Source organism: Anabrus simplex, chromosome 2 (assembly GCF_040414725.1).
Source record: "Anabrus simplex isolate iqAnaSimp1 chromosome 2, ASM4041472v1, whole genome shotgun sequence".
Classification (NCBI taxonomy): domain Eukaryota; kingdom Metazoa; phylum Arthropoda; class Insecta; order Orthoptera; family Tettigoniidae; genus Anabrus; species Anabrus simplex.
In genome coordinates this window covers 710030410-710055906 of record NC_090266.1, presented here as the reverse complement: position 1 = coordinate 710055906, position 25497 = coordinate 710030410, and the positions used below count along the sequence as shown (strand labels likewise).

The window sequence follows — 25497 nt, the reverse complement described above, 5'->3', positions numbered from 1 at the left end:
ATGGCATATTGCTTTACCCACAGCCAGTGATAACAGTTCAGCGGCTTTCCGTACGTTTTGCCTCTCCGTTCCAGTCACAACAATAGGCTTCATTGATAGCTTATGCGCATATTGTAGGTCTTCGCCCTCACTTTGCATTTCAATTAATTTTGTAAATGCTTCTTTTGTAACACATTGCCCACTTTCGAGTTGATATCCTTTCTGAGTACATCTCTTTCAAAATTTGTAAAAAGACTTAACGTGTTTTTAAGATATTAATTTTCAACTCAATGTCTTCAAGGGAAATAGAACTGTCTTAGCCGTCGTTTGATTGTAACTTCGCTAGGAAGAGGGTAATTAATCACGTCTCTAACAAAACCTTATTTTGCTGTTTTACGTCACAATTTTCTAGTCTAATTAACTCCAATTCTGCAGTCACTTCAGCAATTTTCTCATCACAGAAACATAGATGTTTACTTTTGTTATGTAATTCCTTCCTCAAGATTGCATTATTAAAATTTTCTGCTCCAGTTGGTGCCTGCTATTGTAAAATTTGCCGTATCTTTTTACGATGATTTCGCTTTTGTGCTCTTATTTCACGATCTTTACAGGACTGGCTCGCTAAATGATTACTACTTAGTGGCAAAAGTAAATGTGGTACTGTGTCAGGCCTTAAATCACGTCTAAATGGAAGGTTTAATAACTCATTCTTCAAGTCGTCGAAGTGTACAGAGCACAGACGAGTAGGGTTGCCATACGTCCTGAAAAAGCGGGATTGCCCTGAATTTGAGCATATGACCCGACGTCCTGACTGAATTTTTAAAAATCCCTAAATTTCCTGAATTTTAAAAATCAGAGCAAATTATTTAAAATTTTGCTCAAATGCTTTTGAGAGGGAATGTCCCATATCTTACATAAAAATCTATGCAAATAACATTGAATATTATTTAACTTTGGAGTGGTCTGTAAAGTAGATATTTTACTTAAAGTATGATTTTTTTTTGTTATTTTTCTATTTGATTTTTAACATTAACATAATATAACAAGTGTGTCTTTTAGTAATAGATAGGACAGTTCTCATGGAATTACCCAAATACACTCGTTGAAACCACAGGCGCCAACTTATGGTCTTGAGCATGGAGGCAAGGATGAATATATAAAATATTTTTACGGGAGCAAAATCATGATTATGTCCCCGTACCACTATGTGCATGGGGGCAAGTGCTCCCGTAGAGTCGGCACCTATGTTTGGAACTTGTCGATGTTGGTGTCCTGAATTTCATCCTGAATCTTATGGCAACCCTACACACGAGCATTCTCAACAGTAAACGAATCAGTCCGTTTACAGGCTGGTATTAATCCACTTTAATTTAATATCACTGTTCTTTGGAAAACGATGAAATTTAATGTCTAAGTCCTTATGGTGTCTATCGTGATTAGAGCAACCGGCGGCAGCACAACACAACATGGCACACCACAGCACAGAAAAAAATAAATTCTTACACTGTTGCTCACTAGACTAATGGCGCTCTGCTTGGTTTAGCGAACTTAGGGACCACGTTACGTCAGGAGGCGTGGCTTGCTACTGCGCATCCTACTGATGACCCCTACCGTCTAGTCTAGTAACCGTGGTTGTATGAAGTGTAGAAGAATTCGCGGTCTTTCTTTCGTTTTGCTCGTGGCAAGGAAATGTAAGTAGATATTGTGTTTACGCATATATTCTTCCAGTGACAGAGATTTTTATAGTACTTTCTAAACTTCTGAGCTACGTGACCCATATTTTAATGGTTTAAGATATTATAAGCTTATTTATTGTATATGTGATGTTGTAGGTGTGAACTGTGGGTTTTGAAATGTCAGAGCAGTGACTTGGATAAGATTTATAAGAAAGAAGGAAGTTACGTTTGAATAAGAATTATAAGATCTGTTCAGATATAATTTCAGGACAGCGACTTTACAAATCCCCAACTAACTATACAGCGAAGGGTATGTTATATTCTTATTCTAATTGTACGTAAATATTCCTCAAAACATAGCCATCGATGGCATTTCCATGCTTCTCTTTCTTTTATCCCTCTCCTCAGATTAAAGCCGTGATCTTTATCAACACACAAACTCCCAAAAAATGAAACATCAAACGCTACCGCCCCTTCCAAAAGGGGTAGTCCTTTCAAGAGAAAAATACAAGAATATGCCGATCTGTTTATTGACAAGTGTCTTAATGTGATGATACCAAGGTACGTAGAATACAAGGTAGGGATCTCGGGAGAGATGTGCAGTAGCAAAGCAGAGCTGTAACGTCACGCAGGACCTTCGTGTTCAAGTAATCAAGACATTATTTAAAGCTAATTTTTCTCAGCTTCGAGGGTTCGAAAGATTTTACGACCATCCTCTTCCGACAGCTGCGACACAAAAGGTGAAATTATTGCTTCTCAGCCTCAATGCTTCCGAGACGATAAGAAATTCCAACTGTTCCCCGGAAGGTTATGAAGCATTACGTCCAAATATGTTATATGCTACCGATGAAGTCGATCAAAACTCGCATATCGTGTGCGAGTCGAAGGTCAGCGTTGAGCTCACATCCTATTCTTTACCGGAAGATGAGCAAGGGTTTGTTTAAGCCCTTGAAGAGTCAGTGGAACAGCTCGAGGACAGTCTCGAAACCAAGGATCGTGATGAGCTGCTTGAAAACTTCACTGGCTATATAGCTTTTAGGGTAAAGAAGAAGAACCTCGCTATAAAAGGCGATTATGGAGAGAAAACAGGTTGCCGGGCTGAATGGCTCAGACGGTTGAGGCGCTGGCCTTCTGACCCCAACTTGGCAGGTTCGATCCTGGCTCAGTCCGGTGGTATTTGAAGGTGCTCAAATACGTCAGCCTCGTGTCTGTAGTTATACTGGCACGTAAACGAACTCCTGCGGGACTAAATTCCGGCACCTCTGCGTCTCCGAAAACCGAAAAAGTTGTTAGTGGGACGTAAAGCAAATAATATTATTATTAGAAAACAGGTCAACCTACAAGGGGTGGAAATTAAATTTCAAAGAAGTCTAGAGACAGTTTGAAGCAGCCTACAGAGAGATGGTACACCACGATAGCGCAGATGGAAAAAGAGTTCAAATTTTACCACGGGAAGAAACTGAAAGAAGGTTCTAACATCATCACAGACCTTACGGATATCCTGAAAAAGAAATTATCCGAAATGTATGGGTTTGCAAGTTGCTTCGCGAGAAGCCGTTTTTTTTATTCGAATGAACGCTTTAAGCAAGACATTCAGGAGACCGGGTTTCAATTCATTCAATACCGATAAAGAAAGAAGAAAAGCAAAGAAATTACACTGATACTATAGATAAGTGTGTTTGATAACACTTTTTTAAATATCAGCATTATTCTTTGTGTATAACACACCTGTTCATTTTTTATGAAATGCAGTTTATTAGTTTTCATACCAGGCAAATGCTGGGGCTGTACCTTAATTAAGGCCACGGCCACTTCCTTCCAATTCCTAGGCCTTTTCTATCCCATCGTCGCCATAAGACCTATCTGTGTCGGTGCGACGTAAAGCCACTAGCAGTTTATTATGTTTTATATGAAACCAGTGCTGAGAATATTGATATACAGGTTCATTAATTTATATAGCCTATGTAATGTTAACGTGGAATTTGTCATCTTCTGGCACTTGGAGAACATTTACTGAACTTTTTGTGTTGTGGACAGTTATAGTTTCCTAACATTTGCTGTTTGTGTTGTTGACAATGTATGTAGTTTCCTAATATTGTTTGTAACAGCGGGCATACTTCTTGCAGTCATCTAGCTTTAATGTTCGAGTCTGTAACAACTAGAGCCCCCTTCTTATTGTTACCATAGGTGTTGAGAACATGAACATATGGAATAGCCATTCCACTGCGATCACAGTCTTAACATTGTTACAACCTTTTATACAGATCGAAATACTTCAGGAACGCTGCTTGATTCACACTGTATTTGATCTCCTATTATTACTCTAATATAATAGTGAGGTGGAATGCCTTTTCTGAGGTGATGTTAAAATATCAATGAAGTTATCTGTAACTTGTGGCTAAAACAGAATAGCTCACAGCTGTGTATTACCTCATACAGAAAACAAGACCCTGACGGTTCTCGATGACGTCACTGAGGTGGGGAAACCTGCGCGTGATCCCTACCTCTTACTCTACCTTATGACACAATGTTTTTTAAATGAGGGAATAGAAAAATCTAACAGTAAACGTTCAGGTAGGAATGCTAAAGCAAAAAAAACAAACAGTAATGCATGAATGAAAGATCAAGTTCTTTTCACAGCAGTGCGTTTCATATCTAATTTCAGTCTTTAAATAATAAGCTACTAAGTGATTCTTCTTTCATTTATCCAGAATTGCTTCGGCAACTTTGAAGTTAATGTCTTAACAGCACTTTCTTTCTTTACCTGTAATAACTAAAGTTGATATCTGACATTTCTTCGGGATAAAGGGAGTGGGGGTATGGTTGCCATGGAAACGAGGGTGGGGCGACTGTGGTTGCCATGGAGATAAATCTTCTGGCCAGCTCGTCTTACTCGGAGTTGCTAAACCTCTCACTTAGTCACTTCTGAGTTGGATCTTGTCGCAAGCAGTTCCGTGTGAGTGGCATTCTATTTCTGTGGAAAACGAGAATGTGAAGAATGACCAGTTATTAGTGTCCCATTTGCGATCACTGTAAAATTATCAGCAACCTGTCAGGGTTTTCCAATGTCAATTCAGCAAGGGGACTGCTAATTAGGGCGTACTCCACACAACTGTGTGATAAGGATTCTCTCAACCCGTCCCCTCTCTCTTGGACGTTTTTTGAGGTAATATTAGTCTCTACTTTTTAACATACTGTAATTATTCCAGATGTAGATATATATTGTTGACGTAGCTTTTGTTGTTATGCTACCTGCGTGCTTACTTACGACATACAGGTCAATGAGACGAAGAAAGGCAAGCCTTATGCTTTATACTCGTGGATACTCACACAGAAATTTACGGAAAAGTCAGGAGTATTTGGTGACATGGGTTTGTTTTACGGCTGAATTTACGTTGCAGCGACACAGATAGGTCTTATGGTGACAATGGGATAGGAAAGGGCTTGGAGTGGGAAGGAAACGGCCGTGGCCTTAATTGGCTATGGGGCCAAGCTCTGCATTCGGGAAACGCGTGAGTTCGAATCCCGCCGTCGGCTGTTCTCAGAATAGTTTTCTGTGGTTTAATATTTTCACTTCCAGGCAAATGCCTGTACAGTTCCTATCCATAGGCCAGAGCTGAGTCCTCGCACCCCTTATCCAGTTTCATTCACCATAACACATAACTTAGTCTTCATTAGCTCCTCAACTGAGGCTGGTTCCAGGAATGACATCCGGCCGTAGAAACATGCTGTATAAATTAATCTCATCCCGACCCGGTACGAAGAAACGAGACTGAGGTGTAGACATACATGCATACAGACAGAGGAAAGTAGGCTAATTATATTTTGAGCAGCTGCTTACTTAACGTCTCAGTATGAATATTTGAACAGTTTGAGCATTAAGTAAGAATTAATTTAATATTAATATTGTCCCCTATTGTATAACAAAGTGTAAGTTAACTGTTAAGTATGAGATGAGCTACAATTGCTTCAAAAGGGGTAGCACTGTCGAAGAAGTTAAGTGTTACAGCAAAATACGTTGTATTGAAATCGGGAAGTGTAAAATTCAACGGTTTTAATACGCCCATCATTTGTCCTACTTCTTAAAACTCATTGAACTGCCTTTACACCCACAACCATCTGGTAACTCTAAATAAAATATGTATTTGTAATGATTTTTAACATACTATTCGTAAGAATCCTAGTGTCGCCTGTTACGTGAGGGATGTCTTCCTGTACCAGTCCTTCAGTAAAGAATTCCCTCACAGCAACCTGACTGTATGTCACTGATAAGAGTGATCGCAAATGGGACGACAGCGCCTGGTCAGGTAGTCTACAACAGATTACAGCGGTCAGAATGAACGAGGGAACAAGTGAGCCGGAAGCGAGGGGTAAGAGAAAGGAATGCTCGAATGTGGCAACATCGTGAAATGGCACGTACAATGCTCCTCCCACCAACCCTACCTGTCGGACAACAACTTTAGTTATTAGGGGTATAGACGTAATTTATTTATCCATTTCTGTATATGAATTTCCATTGATGAATAATCCCCGTCACTCCATGTGAGATTTGTTCTGGACAAAGCGGAGGCGGGACAGGTTTTTCTCCGGCTACTCCGGTTTTCCCTGTCACCTTTCATTCCAGCAACACGCTCCAATATCATTTCATTTGTCAGTCATTAATCATTGCCCCAGAGGGGTGCGACAGCCTTCGGCAGCCGGCACAATTCATATCCTCGCCGCTAGATTGGGGCTTCATTCATTCCATTTCTGACCCCGTCCAATGACTGGAAACAGGCTGTGGTATTTTCATTTGAATTCGGCGCGAGTTTTCAGGTCACGGCACTACGAGCGCCACTTTCGAATTGTCCCCCATTTTAACACGGTTAAATCCGGAAGTGTCCTGTATTGTCTATACGGTATTTGCTGAAACCTACTGTGTGTTTGTGTTCGATGATTTCCCGGCATGGCTCTCAAGTCGTTTTAAGTCACGTTCAGATTTAGCAACACTGCTGCGCAAAACCCATTCGAATTCACTCGCGGAGCGATCTAATTGGCTAATTTGAGCAGCTGATAAAATGACAACGGTACGAGATATCGAATTACTCCTTTCAAATTATTTACGAGCATGACCAACCCTTTAACGCCCGTATACCCGGTTCCCGTTGTTTCCGACCACTCTGTATTTGCAGTCCTGAGCCAAGGTAAGTGTGCCTTCAGCCACCACTGGAACCAGGTAGGCCTACAGTGTGTAGTGGACACCTCATATTCTCTGTGTGTTCCTCAGTGTCTCCAAAAGAACTGTTGTTCTCTCACAAGCTCACGATAAGAGCTGTTTCGACCTCGCACGTGAGATGCCAAAGCGGCTCACGGGCTAATCACACGTGAGGCTCTCAAGATTCTGCGACCCCTGCACCATCAATTGAATTCACATAAATAAAGATCGATATTGAAGCAGTATCTGTGTTGCTTCAAAGTAAGTTTTATACAGTACAGTGCAGCGTTACAATGTATTCTATTTATTAATAATGTTTTAACTATTATTAGGTAACGGTACCTAAAATGATTAACGGTGCCGTATATATTATAATAAGTATTCGAAAGGTAAGATCTGTGTAGTAACATCCAACACCTCTCTAGCAAAATTTACCTCCAAATTAAAACTGCTGGTAACATGCCCGTTTAAAAGAAAACTTACCTGTTTCTAGTCTATTCAACCCACTGTATTTTCTCTCTGGGTGGTGTATTTATCAGTGAGGTTATCATAAAACCACTGCTTCTCCACTGAAGCTTGTAGCAAATCCCTGTGCAGCCTATGGAAATATTTGCTATTGCCATGCTATTAATCTATCCTATTCCAGAGAGATAAGTCTTTATAGTACTATAACCTATCATTTTGCAGATTCATTCCATGTTCATGTCATCATATTGATACACTTAAGAAAATGGAAATTGTAACATTGCATTGGTCGTTTGTGTTGATTTTCAAGATATGGAACGATGTCATGTAGGTATGTAAACGATCAAAGTTTCAGACCCATTGGATTGTTGCTACAGGTCTCTCCACGTGATTGGTCGCGGAAGAATCAACTCCAGTATACGGACTATGGTGTAGCGTAGTTGACTTGCAGTCTGTACAGTGGAGTGTTCCTCGTCAAACATGCCTCGACGACAGAGAAGAGCACGCTATCTACAACTGTCGCCGTTTGAGAGGGCTCCGATAATTGGGCTGTGTGAGGCTGAATTATCGATAAGGACTGTCGCTGCACGTATTGGCCGACAGGCATCTACGGTACAACATGTGTGGCAGCAGTGGTCAAATGAAGGTACCCGCACTCGTAGACCTGGCACAGGCCCAGCGCGACGGACAACTGTGAGAGAGGATCGCCGCATCATTCGGATGGTCCGGATGGAACCCCATGCAACAGCAGCGCAAATTCGAGCAGCTGTGGCACTCCACGTTACACAACAAACAGTTGGTAATCGCCTGGGTGCAGCTGGCTTACGAGCCCGTGTCCCTGCAGAAGGTGTTCCATTGACCCCACAACAGCGACGTGTAAGGCTGGCCTGGTGTCGAAAAAGATCGACGTGGGTCGACGAATGGCATAGGGTCGTCTTTAGTGATGAATCGCGCTTCTGTCTTGCCCGCAGTGATCGCCGGAATCGTGTGCGCCGACGTACCGGGGAGAGGGGCCGCCCAGATCTTATTGTCAAGAGGCACACAGGGCCAACACCAAGCGTTATGGTCTGGGGAGCTATTGGCTTTAATGTGAAATCACAATTAATGCTTGTTGAGGGCACTATGACTGCTCGACAGTACGTTGATAGGGTACTCAATCCAGTGGTTGTCCTTATGATGGCGAACATAGCTAATGGGATATTTCAGCTGGACAATGCCCGGGTTCACACTGCACGCATCTCCAGAGAAGCTCTCCACGACATCACAACCCTTAGAACGGCCCGCCAGATCCCTGGACCTCAGTCCTATTGAGCATGTATGGGACATGATGGGTCGACAACTGGCCAACCGTCCTCATCCACCCACAACTCTGGAACAACTGACCCGTGCAGTGCAGCGAGCATGGGCCACAGTTCCTCAGGAAGCGATCCATGGCCTTATTGACTCCATGCCTCGACGAATTCATCAATGTATTGCAGCTCGTGGTGGGCACATCCTGTATTGATTGTTGTTCAAACTTGCTGTCAGAGGTACCTTAAAGTGTAATCATCGGATCACAACTGAACACTCGTACTGCATGTCCAATTGTAGCAATGTTTCATCACTCCTTCTGGGTGTTGCAATTTCCATTTTCTTCAGTGTACTAAAACTCTAAGTTGTAATAAGACACTAATTATTTGTAAACTTGCTAGGCTTAGTGGTTCCAACAGAGCATAACAATTTTAAAAAACCTGATGTATCAGCCCCGAGGAGCCATTGACCTACCAACCGAGTGCTGTTCTGCCCAAAGGACTGCAGATTACTAGGCGTCATGTGGTCAGTCTCTTGGCCGTTATTCTTGGCGTTCGGGACTGGGGCCACTAGTTCACAGTCAGACAACTGCTCAGTTGTAATCATATAGGGCCTAGGCTGACGGACCTCGAACTAGTCCTCAGAGACAGGTAAGAACCCTTGACCTGTTGTAACGTACTTTCAGTGCCGATATTTCAACAGTGAAATAAAAAGTTTAGAAATTATGTGGAAATAGAAAAAAAAGAAGTGGCACTTCATTAGCTTCATCACCCCAGTGGCCACCATTGTGAGAGATACAAGCTTTCATCACATAGACACAAGATCAAATTCACTGCAGTGTTAAGAACTCTGATGAATCTTGCTTTTTCTCTGCTCACTTCAAGAACTAATATTGTGCTTTACCCGAGCGAGTGAGCCAGGTGGTCCGAGTCGCGTTATTGTGAGGTATGTGATTTGAATACCATAGGCGGCAGCTCTGAAGATTGATTTTTGTGGTGTTCTATTTTCACACCATGCAAATGTTGGTGCTGTTGACTCCTTGGCTGAATGGTCAGCATTGAGGCTAGTGTGCCGCCTTGACACCTGGGGCGCCAATGAATCCTATTGTCCAATGCTGCAAATTTGCAACATATGCCACTTTATCCAAGCTATCCCTGGGTATTCCACAATCGAAACTGTCGGCTGTATGCTGTTTATCCATGAGCACTGCAACCAGTTGGTATACACTTGACAGCAGTTACACTTGTTTGATGTACCTTCAGTTCCTTGTCTTGTTAGACGACCAAGTAAGGTACCTCCGTGATTAACACGACGACCTGAAATCATCCTGGATCTGCATACCGGGAAAAAAAGTGAACATGGACTCCTCCAGTTATCGGAGGCTCTTCCTGTCTGTTGTCTGGTATCCGTGTTCAGTACGGTAGTTATTTTCACAGATGGTTCTTGGGCATGGGCATAAGCGAAAGTAGGCTGTGCATTTATTGTTGATAATAAGAGGTTTCTCTTTGCTCTACTAGAAACCTGTAGTGTGTACACAGGAGAGTTCTATGCCATATTTGAAGCTCTGCGGTACACGTTTTCCAAAGAAATCTGCTCTTTCTGCTGTGTATTGACTCCGTTAAATCATTATAATCTATTGATGCATGTTTCTCATAGCACCCTCTGGTGCAGCGGATTCAGGACCTGCTGGCCATGTGTTGGAGTACTTGCACCTTGCACCAGAATCTCGTTTTTGTGGCTCCCAGGCCACATGGGTGTAGCGGAAAACCAGTTAGCTGACTCAACCCAAATATGTTCCATTGGGTTTAGGTTGGGACTCTGGACAGGCCAGTCCATTTCCACAATGTTATTGTCCACAGACCATTGTCTCACAGATACAGCTTTATTACAGGGTGCATTTCATGCTGATACAAACAATCATAGTCTCTGGACTAGTCCTGTACTGTACGGTACGCAGTACACAATGGTTTAAAATGTGTTCATTTCTTAAGCGCAATAAGGGGACCACACTCTACCCATGAAAAACACCCCCATACCATACCACCATCTCCACCGTATTTCACTGCTGGCACTGCTCATGATTGCAGGTAACATTCTCCAAGCATTCGTCAAAACCAAATCCTTCCATTGGATTTCCACTGGGTATAATGTGATTCATCACACCAAATCACTCGTTTCCAGTCATTCACTGTCTAGTGGCATTGCGTTTTACACCACCTCAACCATCATTTGGCAATAACTACAGAAATGTTTGGCTGATGAACAGCAGCTCGACCATTTAACTCTCGATGCAAGTCGTTGTACTGGCTAGGTTTCTGGTAGCATTTTTGAGCTCACGAGTGATTCCTCCCGCTGATTTCTTGTGATTTTTTTTTTACAACCACCCTCCGCAACGCTCGACGGTCCCTGTCTGTCATTAAATGAAGTCTCTGGTTTAGGTTTTGCTGCGGTTGTTCCTTCGCATTTCCACTTCACAGTCACATTAACAACGGTCGACTTGGGCAGTTTTAGAAAGGTTGAAATGTCCCTTATGGATTTGTTACTCAGGTTACATCCAGTGACTAGTCCACATTCGAAGTCACTGAGCTGTCCTGACCGACCCATTCTGCTGTTATGTTACAGCTTCTCTACTGACAACACAATACTTCCTGCCTCCTTTTATACGGGCGGGTCCACCTCTCGTGACATCTAGGGTTCAATTGCACGTTGCAGAGGGGTGCCCGGATATTTTTGACCAGGTAGTGTATGTATAACAAGTTAACAAGTGTAAAGATAACTTTTTCAAAAGATAACAGCAAAAATCTATCTATCTACATAAGCTTTTATTCCGTCCCGGAAGGGGACGGCGGGCTCCTAGAGAGTAATGTCGTCTCTCAATCCAGTGAAATTTATTTTGGTGAAGGAGATGTTCGGAAAAGGTGAGAGGGTTGGCAGCCCTGACCTATAATAACTATTCCGGAATTCACCTTAGTGCAAAGCTCCTCTCCGTCTCCCAAATGCAGAAGCATAGGGCCGTGGTAGATCCCATACACTGTTTAGTTGGCCGGTTGGAGTGCAGAGCTGTCGGACCACGGACCAGCCATGGCCACTTGTAGGTCAAGGCCTACTCTGCAACCTCCGACCAGCAAAAATTCACCATCATAAAAAGTTTTCATTCTCCTCCCTCAAGGGGAGGTGCGGGCCTCTTAGAAGGTTACGCCTTCTCTCTGACCAGGAGATTCAGCAGGTTGAGGGAGGAGTGATAGAGTTGGGTGGAGGGCAAAACGAATAAGGTGAGGGGGGGAGGGTTTTGGCCTTTGGTTAAGTGCTTTATTGATGTTAATAACAGTTACATTGAGTATAATATGACATGTTTTACAAAATATTCGAGATAATGAAGTTTGACAATTGGTGCTTGGTATAAATGAGTGGATAATGTCTACAGATTATATCATGAATGCATGTATTAAAATTTCTATTTTACGAGCATAAACTTGACAGGAATTATAGTTTGATGGTGCTGGAATTAAAAAAAACCCCTCAAGTTTCTTTCCAGTTTGTGGAATAATATAAAGAGATTTAATTTGAACAATACTAGGACACAAACACACACATGGTTTTTCTTTTTCCTTCAATAGATAAACAATACAGCATTTAAGGTGACAGAACGGCAGATGAGGAGACAGTGATACGTCTATAGTGAATACATACCTTACAATTTCTATTTGTGAGCATAAACTTGACAAGAATTATAGTTTGATGGCATTTAGGATAATCAGTTATAGTGTGGAGACTGAGTTGGATAATGATGGATTTAATATAATCATCTGTACATAGAAAAATTACAATTTTCTTCCATTTTGTGAAATAATTCAAGAAATTATGTTTTATCACTACTAGGACACACAATAATTTCTCTTTTATTTTCCTTTTTTAAAATAGACAGACAATACAGGACTGAAGGCGGGAGATTCACAGATGAGGAGACAGTGTTATATCAATAGTGAATACATATGTTACAATTTCTATTGCAAGTTATAAATCTCATTCCGTATTGACGGTTGTCACTTTACAAATAAAAGTATTTATGAAATCCTCCTTATCAATACAAATCAACTCATCTGTTAGATGGAACAAACTCTATACATGTTTCAGCCTATTCTCAAGGCCATCTTCAGTAGCAGAACAATTATTACATAACGCTAATAAATTAAAAATCTTGATGAAGTGGAATGACAGTGATCATGATTAATGAATTAAAACATATTGAGGTATAAAGTCCTCTCGCGTCTGATGGGTCGTTCTTGATTGTCAAATAAAACTTGCTAACTGTTAAAATGAAAAACGCTATGGTACACTACCCTGGTCAATTATGGAGATTTTGTAACTGGTACTTATTATTATAATTGTCTGATATTGTGCGTGTACTCTGAGTTAGATGTCCCATGAATTAGGTACCTTAATATAAATATTGAACAATACTGAGGATGAACAGTCAGAGTAGTTGTAGTGGATGAGAATTAAAGGTGATTGATGATTTATCATAGAATGTGGACAGGGAGGATGCCGGCATGAACCCAAATACTCGATGTAGTAGCTGAGCCATTGATGGGGGCGAAGGGGGGAACCAAGTTAGAGGCCCCGTCACAGTCTCCGATGGTCACAGTGCTACAGTGGAGGAAGGGATCGGAACAAACGAAAAGGGGTCTGGATAAGGCGCGGGTATGGGGTGGGCCACGGAGGAGTTGGGTTACGGAGGGATGGTATCGGGAGAGAGCGCGTTGGAAGTGGATCAGGACATAGGTATCTAGTTTCGGGAAGGGAAGTATGTCGTAAAGGTAGGAAGTTGGGTAGGAGAAAGGGAGGCGGAGAGCATGGTGGACAGTACAATGTTCGATGGAAATCAGGGGATGGTAGAGGTTTCAATGTGAGTGGGCTACGGCTGTCCAAGCGGTGAGGCAATAGGTGATGGAGGGTCGAACAAAGGACTTGTATGGGGGAGAAAGGAGAGATTGAGACCCTACTGCGTGCCGGTCAGGTGATGCACCACTCAGGCATGGGTGGCAGTCTTGGATTTGATGTGGAGGAAATGGGGGCGGAAAGTGAGGTGTTGGTCAAAATTAATGCTGAGGTACTTTACAGTGGGTTGAGTTCAGATAGGGATGTTGCAACTGCGGAGGCAGAATTGGGTAGGATCTCGGGTACTGCTGAACATGCTACGTCTGCGACCAGTTATAACAAGTTGACAGGGTAGTAGATGAAAATAAATACTAGACTGGTAGTTTCTACACTAAGATTCATTAATTCTAATAACCGCTTACATACAGGTACACAGTTACACTTTTTAGTGCTCTCTCTCTCTGTTCTCACTGTTCAATCATACTAGTATCACAGTCTAATACAGACTAAAACAATTACACTACACATTTCATGTACACATACGCTGTACACTATCACTTGTACCCTAGTGCAGTTCAGGAATGAGGTTGCCGTACCCTTTAAAGCGACCACACTATTCGCAATTTAAGCACGCACCACAATCTAACAAGTCCGTATGAGACACATGGTTCGCACTCACACAGCAGTCACTCTTCTGCACTTTACTCCCCCATTGTCCACTCTCAGATCTCCATAGACTCTGTAGCACACTGATCCACTCTTCAGCGGTACACACCTTTATGGCACTGTCTTGCTGGCACTCTTCAATGACACAATTACTCTCAACCGCTGAATGACTGAGCTCAAACTGAACAGAACTATCTTGCATTTGTCCGCCGCCTTTATATAAGGGGACCGACACTTTGGGATCCATCAGGCCCCTTGGAAACCTCTGGAAATGGAAGGGTCTCGGTTCGTGATTCTCGTCGTTTCAACACTGTCAGAACGGTAAATGAGTTGGCACCAATGCCTGCCCATCTATCTCCAATGGGTTGACTGTAGTGGTGCGAGGGGGAGAAGCACAACTCGGCGATTCGCCTGCTGTGGAGCCAGCATGACTTGCTGCACCCAGACTTGCACCGTTAAAATGGCGTCGCAGAGGCCTTCTACACCACAGTATTTAACAAGATTGCCCAGTTCCTTGGCTGAATATTGGTCTTCGATACTGGCCCTGTTTGGAAAACATTGGCAAACCACATGGCTACTATGCCTCATTTTGGTGCTGCCATCAGTTTTTGTGGTTTGCCTATAACCACATAATATTTGGTGGTGCTGTTTGAGGGTCCAACCAGATCTGACAGACAGACAGACATGGATACTTTGTGAGTTTTAATAGTTATAAGAATATAGAATGTCCATATGAAGGTATTCATAACATTAAATTTGAAAGGTCAATCTTTATGTCTCATATTTAGTCTACTGTTAGTACTATTAACTCACTATAAAATGCATATGAAAAAACTCATATGCAGGTATGAATATATAAATGATGATTTGTGATTCCAAGCTTGAATTAGACTTTCAGTTCCCTGCCGACAGAAGAAGAATGACTGACTCCACCATATACGTAGCTCAATTGGGGGAGGGGGCATCAAACTCAAAATCGGAAAGTTGTGGGTTCGATTCCCATTGGCATCTGGTTGGCCGTTTTTATTTTGTATTTGACATCTCTTCAGCATTACAAGTTATAAATCTCATTTTCCAACCGTATTGGAGTTCAGAGTATCAAATTATTATAATTAATGAACCACCTTTCCAATACACAAAATCCTTATATTTAGGATGAAACCATTTAATCACAAATTGGACATGTTTCACTCAACTTTGTGAGCATCATCAGCAATAGTTAACATAAATCATTGGTGGGTCAGGGCCCTGATCCTGGTGTATATCACAAAAGAATGTCTAATATACATTGATAAAAATATATAAAGCCAGTTACCGTCAAACCCAAGTAAATAACCAAGAGACCAGTTCACGCACGGGACACATTCGATCAATTTCATATAATAGATCAGCATTTTTCCGTTAGAAGAACAATTTCAACATATTACTGCATAAAATAATGGCAGAAATTACAACGCAAGGACTCCCATAAAGGCTAAATTACGCCGATTTAGACGACATTTTATCACCAGTGATATAATAGATCAGCATTTTTCCGCTAGAAGAACAATTTCAACATATTACTGCATAAAATAATGGCAGAAATTACAACGCAAAGAGTCCCATAAAGGCTAAATTACGCCGATCTAGACGACATTTTATCACCAGTGAACTCGTTTTTCAACCATCATGTGCGATTTTAGCGTTTCTCATCATGTTTATTCTTAAAAAACAGCAACATAGTCTATAATAAGAACTCACCCTGATATGAAAAACTGATTTTATTATAAACAGTCTAATATAATCGAGCGTAGATATGTTGGACAACGATTTTTAAGAAAATCTAATTACCATATACCATTTCTAACATTTAAGCCATCCATTCAGTTTTACATTTTAAACAATTTGAATGAAAATTTTTTTGTTTTAATAGACATAAATAATCTTATTGATTATTTTTAAAGTGTTAAATTTATATATTTTTATCAATGTATATTAGACATTCTTTTGTGATATACACCAGGATCAGGGCCCTGACCCACCAATGATTTATGTTAACTATTGCTGATGATGCTCACAAAGTTGAGTGAAACATGTCCAATTTGTGATTAAATGGTTTCATCCTAAATATAAGGATTTTGTGTATTGGAAAGGTGGTTCATTAATTATAATAATTTGATAATTTGATCCCTTCAGCATGTACCATATGTATGCCACACAACCTAATAAGCTGACATTCTATTTCAGAAGGTCTCCTCCTTACCCTATACTAGCCTACTCTTGTACATTCATATCATGTCAAGCCTCTTCCTCTGACTGTACACCATAACATCATAAGTATGCCATAAGTAACAAGAAACACATATATCTATACTATTATGTTCTTCATCCGAGTTGGACCTTTTCATTGTTCTATGTATAGTCACCCAAAAAAAAAAGGAATAAATGCATGGTATTGTTTGTTCCTCTCATTTAATATTTCATAAAACTTCATTTTAATTACTATCAAGATATAATTCATCTCCCATGAAACAAACCCTGTGGATTCCCACAACAAACATATCTATAGGTTCAACTTTTTGAGAAACAAGTACCTTTACGGATGTTATATAATGCCAAGGGTTCATTGTTAGTGACTGTACATTATGTACATATAATACAGTATTCTGTATCAAGGCAACTAACATAACCCATTCTCATTCTGAGGTAATCAGTTTACTCAAACAACAAGCATTTGAAACAACCTGTACGCCTACATAATTTACGGTACATAGAAGAACGCCACAGTCCAACCAAGACGAGAACAAAATGATAGTTAATCAGTTTAAATGGCTTCACTATTTTGTCCTTTATTTCTATTTTTATTGTTGTCTCACAGGAAAATGTTGTGAGCTTCAGTGACCAGTTGGTTTTCTTTTTTTTTCAGAGTCACTGGGGGTGAGCTTTTCGACCGGATAGTAGAGAAGGGCTCGTACACAGAAAAGGATGCTTCTGATCTTATTCGACAAGTGCTGGAGGCTGTGGACTACATGCATGAGCAGGGAGTTGTACATAGGGACTTGAAGGTATGTGATAAGCTGCCTTATAAATACATCCAAAATCATCTTGTTTCTGTGTCTTAAACACAAGAGATAGTGGAAGTTAAGTTTGGTTGAATGTATCTATTGCCAGTGATAGCGAGTGAGAGCTTAATGAATCACATCTTTGTTGCCAAATGGCAGGTTAGGTATCATCAATGGTCGGTGGATTTTTGAAGACAAGAAAAATCTATGGATCACAACATTGTTAATTTTAAAATGTTCAAGAACCCTGGTGTACACATTAACTGGCCTCGCGGCCTAGTTTTAGTGTGCGTACCTCTTATGCAGACGCCCCAGATTCGATTTCCAGCCAGATCTGATATTTCCCAGGATTTGAGGGCTGATTCAAGATCCACTCAGCCTATGTGAGAACAATAATTGAGGAGTTATCTGACTGTTAAACAGCTGCCCCGGTCTAGAAAGCCAAAAATAACTGTTGAAAGGATTTCTCGTGCTGACCATGCACATTATTGATAAATTTGACCATCATAGGTGCTGGTTATTCCTTTATTGACTAGTATTAACTCATTAAAAACTATTAAAATCGTATTCTGGTTAAATCCACTTTGTCAGTACACTTGAAGGTACGGTATGTCAAAGTTTGCATCATTGCTAATGAAGAGAATGTTTATTGTTCTCAAAACATGTACGATGAATAAATAAGGTTAATTAACAGAAAGTGTATTGGCAAGACTGATTTAACCAGAATACTATTTTCTAGTTTTTAATAACCATGCACATCTCATAATCTGCAGGTCTTCGGGTTGAGAAGCAGTCGCGTGGTAGCCCAAGGTCTACAGGGATGTAGCGCTATTGGTTTTGGTTTGGTGTACACATTAAGTATCCATTAACCATAATCCTTTTTATGTTGATCTAAACAGACCTTTCAGTTTCATTGTTTGGCTCCATGGCTAGATGGTTAGCATGGTGGCCTTTCATCACAGGGGTCCCAAGTTCGATTCCCGGCACGGTCAGGAATTTTAACCATAATTGGTTAATTCCCCTGGAATGGGTGGTGGGTGTATGTCTTTTCTCCATCGTCATTTGTCCTCATCACGACGCGTAGATCGCATACGGGCGTCAAATCAAAAGACCTGCATCTGGCGAGTTGAACTTGTCCTCGGACACTCCCGGCACTAAAAGCCATACGCCATTTCTTTTTTTTTTTTTTTTTTTTTTTTTTTAATTTCAGTTTCATTGCAATAAGTACCGACCAATGCATTGACTACAATGATGTGACCAAACTTGGAAAACAGAACACCAAAATTGCTGCACAAGTTGTCCAAATAGCACTAAATCAAAGGACATACGATTGGCAGCTGAAGCCATACAATATTATTATGCTGTATGTTTTTCTTAAGACTGCTTTGTTGTCCTTTAGTTAATGAGACTGTAGCTAAGTGGCTTATTATCCAGTCGTCGTACAACTGGTTTCTGGCGCTAACGCTGGAATAAGAGTTATCCCAGCTTCATTCCTTGTTCGTACAACTGGCCCTTAGCTGTTGGTGACTGAAATTAAATTTTCATCTGGAAAATCATGTGAGATTTCCACGATATCTGGTTTTAAAGGCTAAAACTGACTGTTCCGTGGAGTGATTCCAGTTCTCATTACTACAGCGGTCTGTTGAATGTAGAACTGATAGAGTATTTGAATGTAGAACTGATAGAGTATTTACTTAATGACACTATGCAGTTAAATTATAATAAATGTAGCTTGATTTCCCTTTCTGTCTTCACTGTGAATTGGGCATCAGGTTTGGAATATCAGATTCAGTTTCAATCACAAAAAATCTTTAAAAATCTGAAAAGTTCTTTGATATTTTGCTGGAGAATGAAAAGACTTGAAGTCCCATATGGTAGTCATATTTACAACAACATTAATGATTAGAGTAAAGCATGCATTGATTCTCAGAGAAAATAAGAGACATGTCTATCAAATATTAGGTCATATTGCCAAGGACCAAGATGTTTCTGGTAATGATGATTTGAATGTTATAAACCAGAACAGAAAGAGAACATTTGCAAGATGGAATTTGGTGCATTTTGGACACCTATTTTCCGAATGTATGAGTTGTTGCTGTACTGGCCAGTGCTTCGGTGTATACAGCTGCCATGGTTGCAGTGGCGGCGCGTGACTTTCGTCACCGGGGGTTCAACAGAAGAAAAAAATTGCACCCCCCCCCCTCCACCTCTCCCGTCGTGGGCCGTAACCTCCCAAAATAAGATGATAGAAGTTTTGAAAATGTGATCGAATACGAGAGAAGCAGACAATACATGCCGATATTTACCACATGCAAAATTAGAAATGTTTCACAATCGACTTACCCTATGTAGACAGCTTATACAAAAAATCCATCCTGCGCTCCTTGAGGGATGCAAATTTATCTATAACTGCTTCGTTGAAGTCCACAGAGTCTCGAACCAAGTCCTTTTCAATTGACAGCATAGCAAGAGCATTAAGTCTATCCTCGGCCATTGTGCTGCGCAAGAAAGTCTTTATTCTTTTCAGGGTTGAGAAGCACCTTTCTGCTTCAGATGTCGTCATGGGAATAGTAATAACTATATTTAAAAGGTTTATGCTTTCACCAAAGACACTCTGCAACTTATTTTCTAAAAGAAACTGCAACAAAGTCGTAGCCCCAGAAACAGTTCGAAAATCATTTCTCATGTATAATATTTCAAGTTCGGTTCTCAGTTTCGGTTTGTCGAGAAATGGGTAGGCCTCACACGCTTTGTACAGAAGTGAGTGGGGAAACTGCTTCTCAAAGCTGCCGGAATTTTCAGCTTGAAACAAGTTTGCTGCAAGAACGTGGTTTGTGAATTGAAACCGTTCCTTTGCTTGAAGAATGACTGTGTCACAAACTTCTTTTGCCGCAACTCGTTTCGAGGTACGCAGCGGCCCTCGTGATACCTTCACTGGCGGGGGCAGTATATCATGTTCGTCAGCGATGTGGTCAATTTTATTTTCCCGAACCATTTTTATAGCAGCCTCGAAACCTGAAAGTGCGCCTTTGACTTCCAACGGATCTGAATTTCGCTTTTGTAGCTGACTGTATAAAATGTCCACATGAGGCATTATCTGATGGAAAACAGCCAACCAGAACTGAAATAACGGGTGCTCCAATTTTAAACGCAAACCTCTTGCTTGCGATATGGTGTTAGGCTGTCGAGAGGTAGTTTCCAGTTGATCCAGGCATTCGATGAGGGCATCTCTGTTCTCGTAAACTACTTCAACGGTCCTTGATTTAAAATTCCACCTTGTGTTTGAAGCATGAGGTACTCTTCTATCAACTACTTCGGTCAATACACCTGATCGCTGCGGGGAGTTATTAAAGAAGCTGGGGATTTCACTTAAATCTGCAAAAAATATACGGACATCCGTATTCTGGCTTGTCGCTTGTGCCATGACTAAGTTCAAAGAATGGGCGTAACAGTGAACATAATGTGCATGCTTAAAATCTTCCCTGATGAGAGCTTGCACTCCTGAATGGCGACCACTCATTACATTCGCCCCATCGTAACTTTGTGAAATTAACTTATCTGGGCTATCAACAACATCGCTCAAAGAAGAGTTTAAACACTCTGCTATTGTCTTAGCATCATGACTAGCGGGTGAGAGGAAACCCCAAAATCTTTCAACTGGCTTACCGTTGGGAAGAACGTAGCGCAGTACAATAACTAATTGTGCTGTAGTTGATATATCGGTGGTCTCGTCTGCGATTACCGAAATGAAGGGCGCAGTTGTGATTTCTTTCTTTATTTTCTCGCAACAGATTTCAAACATGCACGAAAGCAGTTCATTCTGAATGTCTTTCGAGGTGCCTTTGAAAACAGTAGCTTTGGACAGATGGTCCTTTAATGCAACGTCAATTTCAGAACTAAAATTAACGAGGCCTCGGAATATGCCAGGATTCGACGATTCACTTGTTTCGTCATGCCCGCGCAATGCCAACTCAAACGCGCCACAGAACTTTACACAGTCGATAATTTTTGACAGCACATAACGATTTTTCCGTACTTGATCGTTGTGTCTTTCGACAGACTGCCTGTAAGCACAATCAAGTTGCTGCCGGATATCGTGTTTTCCCAGAAGATCGAATTCTAACTGGGCAAGCATATGAGATTTAGAACTTTCGTGTTTCTTTATTTTTTGGGACAAATGTCCTAAATCTACCACTCCGACTTGGGTCCAAGTCCCTTCGCTTTCATCACTCACGAAGCATAAACACGGAAAACAAAACAACCTGTTAGTAACTTCGCACCCACAGATCCACTCGGTTCTTTTGTATACATCCATTCTGAATTTACGCACGATTTCTTTACTTTTACTTTTAGTCTGCCTCGTTATAACAAGGTCAGGCATTGGGCGCCCGGCATTCTTAATCTCAAGTTTTCGCTCAAGAGAGAGACAAGAAAAGTTTGTCGTCTTAAGTATCTGGACACTGTTCAAACTCATTATGTAGCTCCTTACCTTTCCGGGGCACAAAGATTGTGGACGTAACTACAACGCACAAAAACACACACACGCACACGGACAAAAGATTGTAACTTCTTTATATCCTAAAAATTAAGTTTCAGAACGGCACAACGGTGCAGAAAAACACTCACACGCTTGCACAGCGTACAATAATGTTACGAATTATGATAATTGCCAAGTACAAACGTTTACAAACACTAGTTTCACACTTGAAAAACACGAGGAAACTATAGGAATGAATGTTCGCACTTTTCACAATGTTGGTAACATAATTTTAAGAACTAGTGTGAGCTGGTCAATTAGCGTTTTCATTGGTATTACCTTCCCGCTACTCTTTGCCTCAATGATTTTTAAGCTACGTTTCTCTCCAAAAAAGTAATTATTCCAAAGAAGGCAAATGAATAGATGTTTAGTAAGTATTGATATATTTGGGACAAGGTATCAATTGGAATTTGGTAATTTAATATGACTTTTGGTAGTAATGATGCTGTTCAACACTAGCGCTAATTATGTGCACTATTCTCTGCTGCCTGGTTAAATTCCTGTAAGGGCAACAGATGGCAGGCACATACTATTACAGTTTTCTTACCCCAACAACACGACTTGCGACAGACTTGAGAGAGAGTGGCATACTGCGCATGCCTACACCACGGATATTCTTTTCTGCGATATCCAGGTCTTGCCTTAAAGCTGACAGACTTCCCCCCGCACCTCACTGGTCCCTTCGCCTAAGTACGGACGGAGATGACGCCTTGTATGGGGGTTCATTCCAGGCGAGTCTCCAGCCACAGACTATGCGCAGCTCACATGAATTAAAAGCCAGTACGAGTATATTACGGACAGATGGGCTTAGCACGAGCTTTGAGAATGACAAGGGAATCGTGAAAATTAAGTAGCTGAGTACAATTTGATATAAACTGGAGGTGCATTGCTCCATTGCGCTATACCAGAAACCGCCACTGCATGGTTGTTCAAAATTTACTGTTGAAAATGGTGACTCAGTAGATCATGTAAACTAGAGTATGGGTAGGAGTGAAAGAGGTATGAAGCAACAAGCTAAGAATGTTTAATCACTAGAGGCTGACTTTTGAAATAATTCAAGTTTGGATATACACTCACTTGGGAATAAAGTTGCACAATCCCATCTAACCATTGCAATGATATGAAACTGGGCACAGGCACAGGGAATAATAAGATAAGGAATGACAGCATCACACCATGTAGGCCTACTGCAGGGAAACATGCTGTTGATATATCTTCATTTCTGCTCGCTTACACCGGTTTAGGTAATCAAATTATACCATTGAAACACCAGCTTCATTCACACACACAACCATTTATTACGAGCAGTTCACTACAACGGACTTTCACACACACGAAGAAATTCAAACGTTCAAAGAATAAAACAACTGAAGATAAACAACTCCACTCAATTATCTGAGTTACCGACACATAACCTCAATGTTGCATTCCTTAAAATTTGTACAAGATATGATACATAATATTTTATTTTTATGAGAAAACCACAACATTCCAACAGTCCCCCTTTTCTCAAAAAAATAAAAAAACTACATTTCAATCAACTGTCCTCTCATTGCAATAATGTCATCAACATACAAGCCAATAATACAACACTCCTTTACATACACACATGGTTCTTTGATACATCTCTTAAAATCTAGCCTTCTTATTATAGCATCAACACAAGCATTCCAGTCTTTACTCGAATTAGGTAGTCCATAGATGCTTTTCTTCAATTTACATACATAGTTTTGGACATCCTTTTCTACGAACAATTCTGGTTGCTCCTTATATACAGTCCAACTGATTTCACTGTTTAAGTAAGCACTAATTACATCTAGATGTTCTACAGTCCAACCTTTACGTACTGCAATACCTGTTGACAGTCTCATTGTTTTCCTCTTTATAACAGGACTAAATGTTTCATCAAAACTAAGGTTCATCTGTCTCTTAAAACCTTGAGCAACCAACCTGGCCTTATATTTCTGAATGTAACCCTCACTGTCAATTTCAATGAAAACACCCATTTAGAAATAATTACCTTGACATTTTCTGGTCTTTTTACAATTTCCCAAACATCCTCCTTTCTCATCTCATTCTTCTCCACTTTCATAGCTTCCATCCAGTTAGCAGACTCTTGGCTTGACATAGCCTCCTCGACTGTTCTACGTTCCACTACATTCGCATGTCTAACTTCCATCACTGCCTTACAATCTGCACAAGTCTTACCTTTCCTCTGCCTTATTGACCTTCTCAAACTATTCCCTTGCTCATGTATCGCTATAGACTCAACCTCTAGTTGTTCCTCTCTGGTCGTTGACTCAACAGCCAATGTTTCCTCTCCGTCTTCCTCTGTGTTGAACTCGGTCCCTAATTTTATCTCTGGATCTTCAGTGCACAGTACATCAAAGTATGTTTCACTACCCTCTGCCTTTGGTACATTTATCTTTTCCTTGATATCAATTCCAGGACTTTTCACCTTAAAGGGAAATATCTGCTCCTCAAATACCACACTTCTCCTCACTATTACCTTTTTCCTTTAAAGACTCCATAACCTATATCCATCTTTAGTACCTGCCTCGTACCCTATCATAACGCATGACACAGCTCTGGGATCTAACCTCTTGCTGTCTGCCCTCACAGCCCACGCCTGACATCCAAATACTCTCAATCTACCGATTTCTTCCTGATCCAACTTCCTATTGAACCACAGTTCATACGGTATCTGAAAATTTATTGCTGAGGATGGGCACCTATTTCTTAAGTACACTGCAGTCATTACCGCTTCTCCCCAGAATTCCTTTGGTAACCCCGACTGGATCAATAGACATCTAACAGTATTAAATATTGTTCTATTCTGCCTCTCTGCTAATCCATTTTGTTGTGGAGTTTACATTACAGATCTTCTCTGAGTAATACCAGATTTTTGCAATTGTGCTTGAAACCTGCTCCATGTATACTCTGTACCATTGTCAGATTGCACTACCTTAATTCCTACACCATGTAACTTTTCTGCATTTGCCTGATAACTATTAAACACCTCCAATACTTCATCCTTATTTTTCATACACACAACCATATTAAATCTGGAGTATTCATCAATCATAGTTACAACATATTGAGATTTCCAAGGGTGATGGACTAATTTTTCCAATTACATCAGTGTGCACATCAAGTGATTTTTCTGTCTTACGCTCACAAGACTTAGGTACTCCCTTGTTACTTAGTTTCCCCTGAATGCATACAGAATAAGTATTAACATCATTACTTCTTTTCAATTCTAACATAGGCAATTTAAATAAAGCTTCAGAATGTGCATGTCCATATCTCTCATGCCACAACCTAACTTGCCCAACACTTTTAAATGCTACATTGTTATTACATTCTTGATCTATTATTTGATCAGTCACTCACAGCTACAATATCATTTCTCCCCTCTATTTGTACTACATACACATCATTCCTCCTGTTTGCAACAAACAATGTTTCATCTCCATTCTTATCTACAACCACTGCTTTCTCACCTGCAAATCCTACTTTGAAACCTTTGCTGGTTAACTTACCAACTGATATTAAATTTGCACCTAAGTTTGGTACAAACAACACGTCTGTAAATGTAATTGTCCATCCTGTGGACATTTTTTCTTTCACCTTACCTATACCTCTAATATCCAGCTTACTGTTATCTCCTATTTCTACATTCCCGGTTACATTTGTTAACATGTCTATAAATATCTCCTTTGTTGGACACATATGATGGGACGCACCTGAGTCGAACAGCCAATCTTTAAT

General features: G+C 40.7%; 1 protein-coding gene across 4 annotated transcripts in view; it reads left to right on the top strand.

The window, feature by feature from the left end:
• Nucleotides 1-25497, top strand: part of CaMKI (Calcium/calmodulin-dependent protein kinase I) — a 1265700-nt gene that overhangs the window by 1098064 nt on the left and 142139 nt on the right. For all 4 annotated transcript variants that reach the window (XM_067141330.2, XM_067141331.2, XM_067141328.2 and 1 more), the window contains one exon: nucleotides 17054-17192. In XM_067141330.2, coding sequence (XP_066997431.1) covers nucleotides 17054-17192 — 139 coding nt within the window. The remainder of the gene's footprint in view (nucleotides 1-17053; nucleotides 17193-25497) is intronic.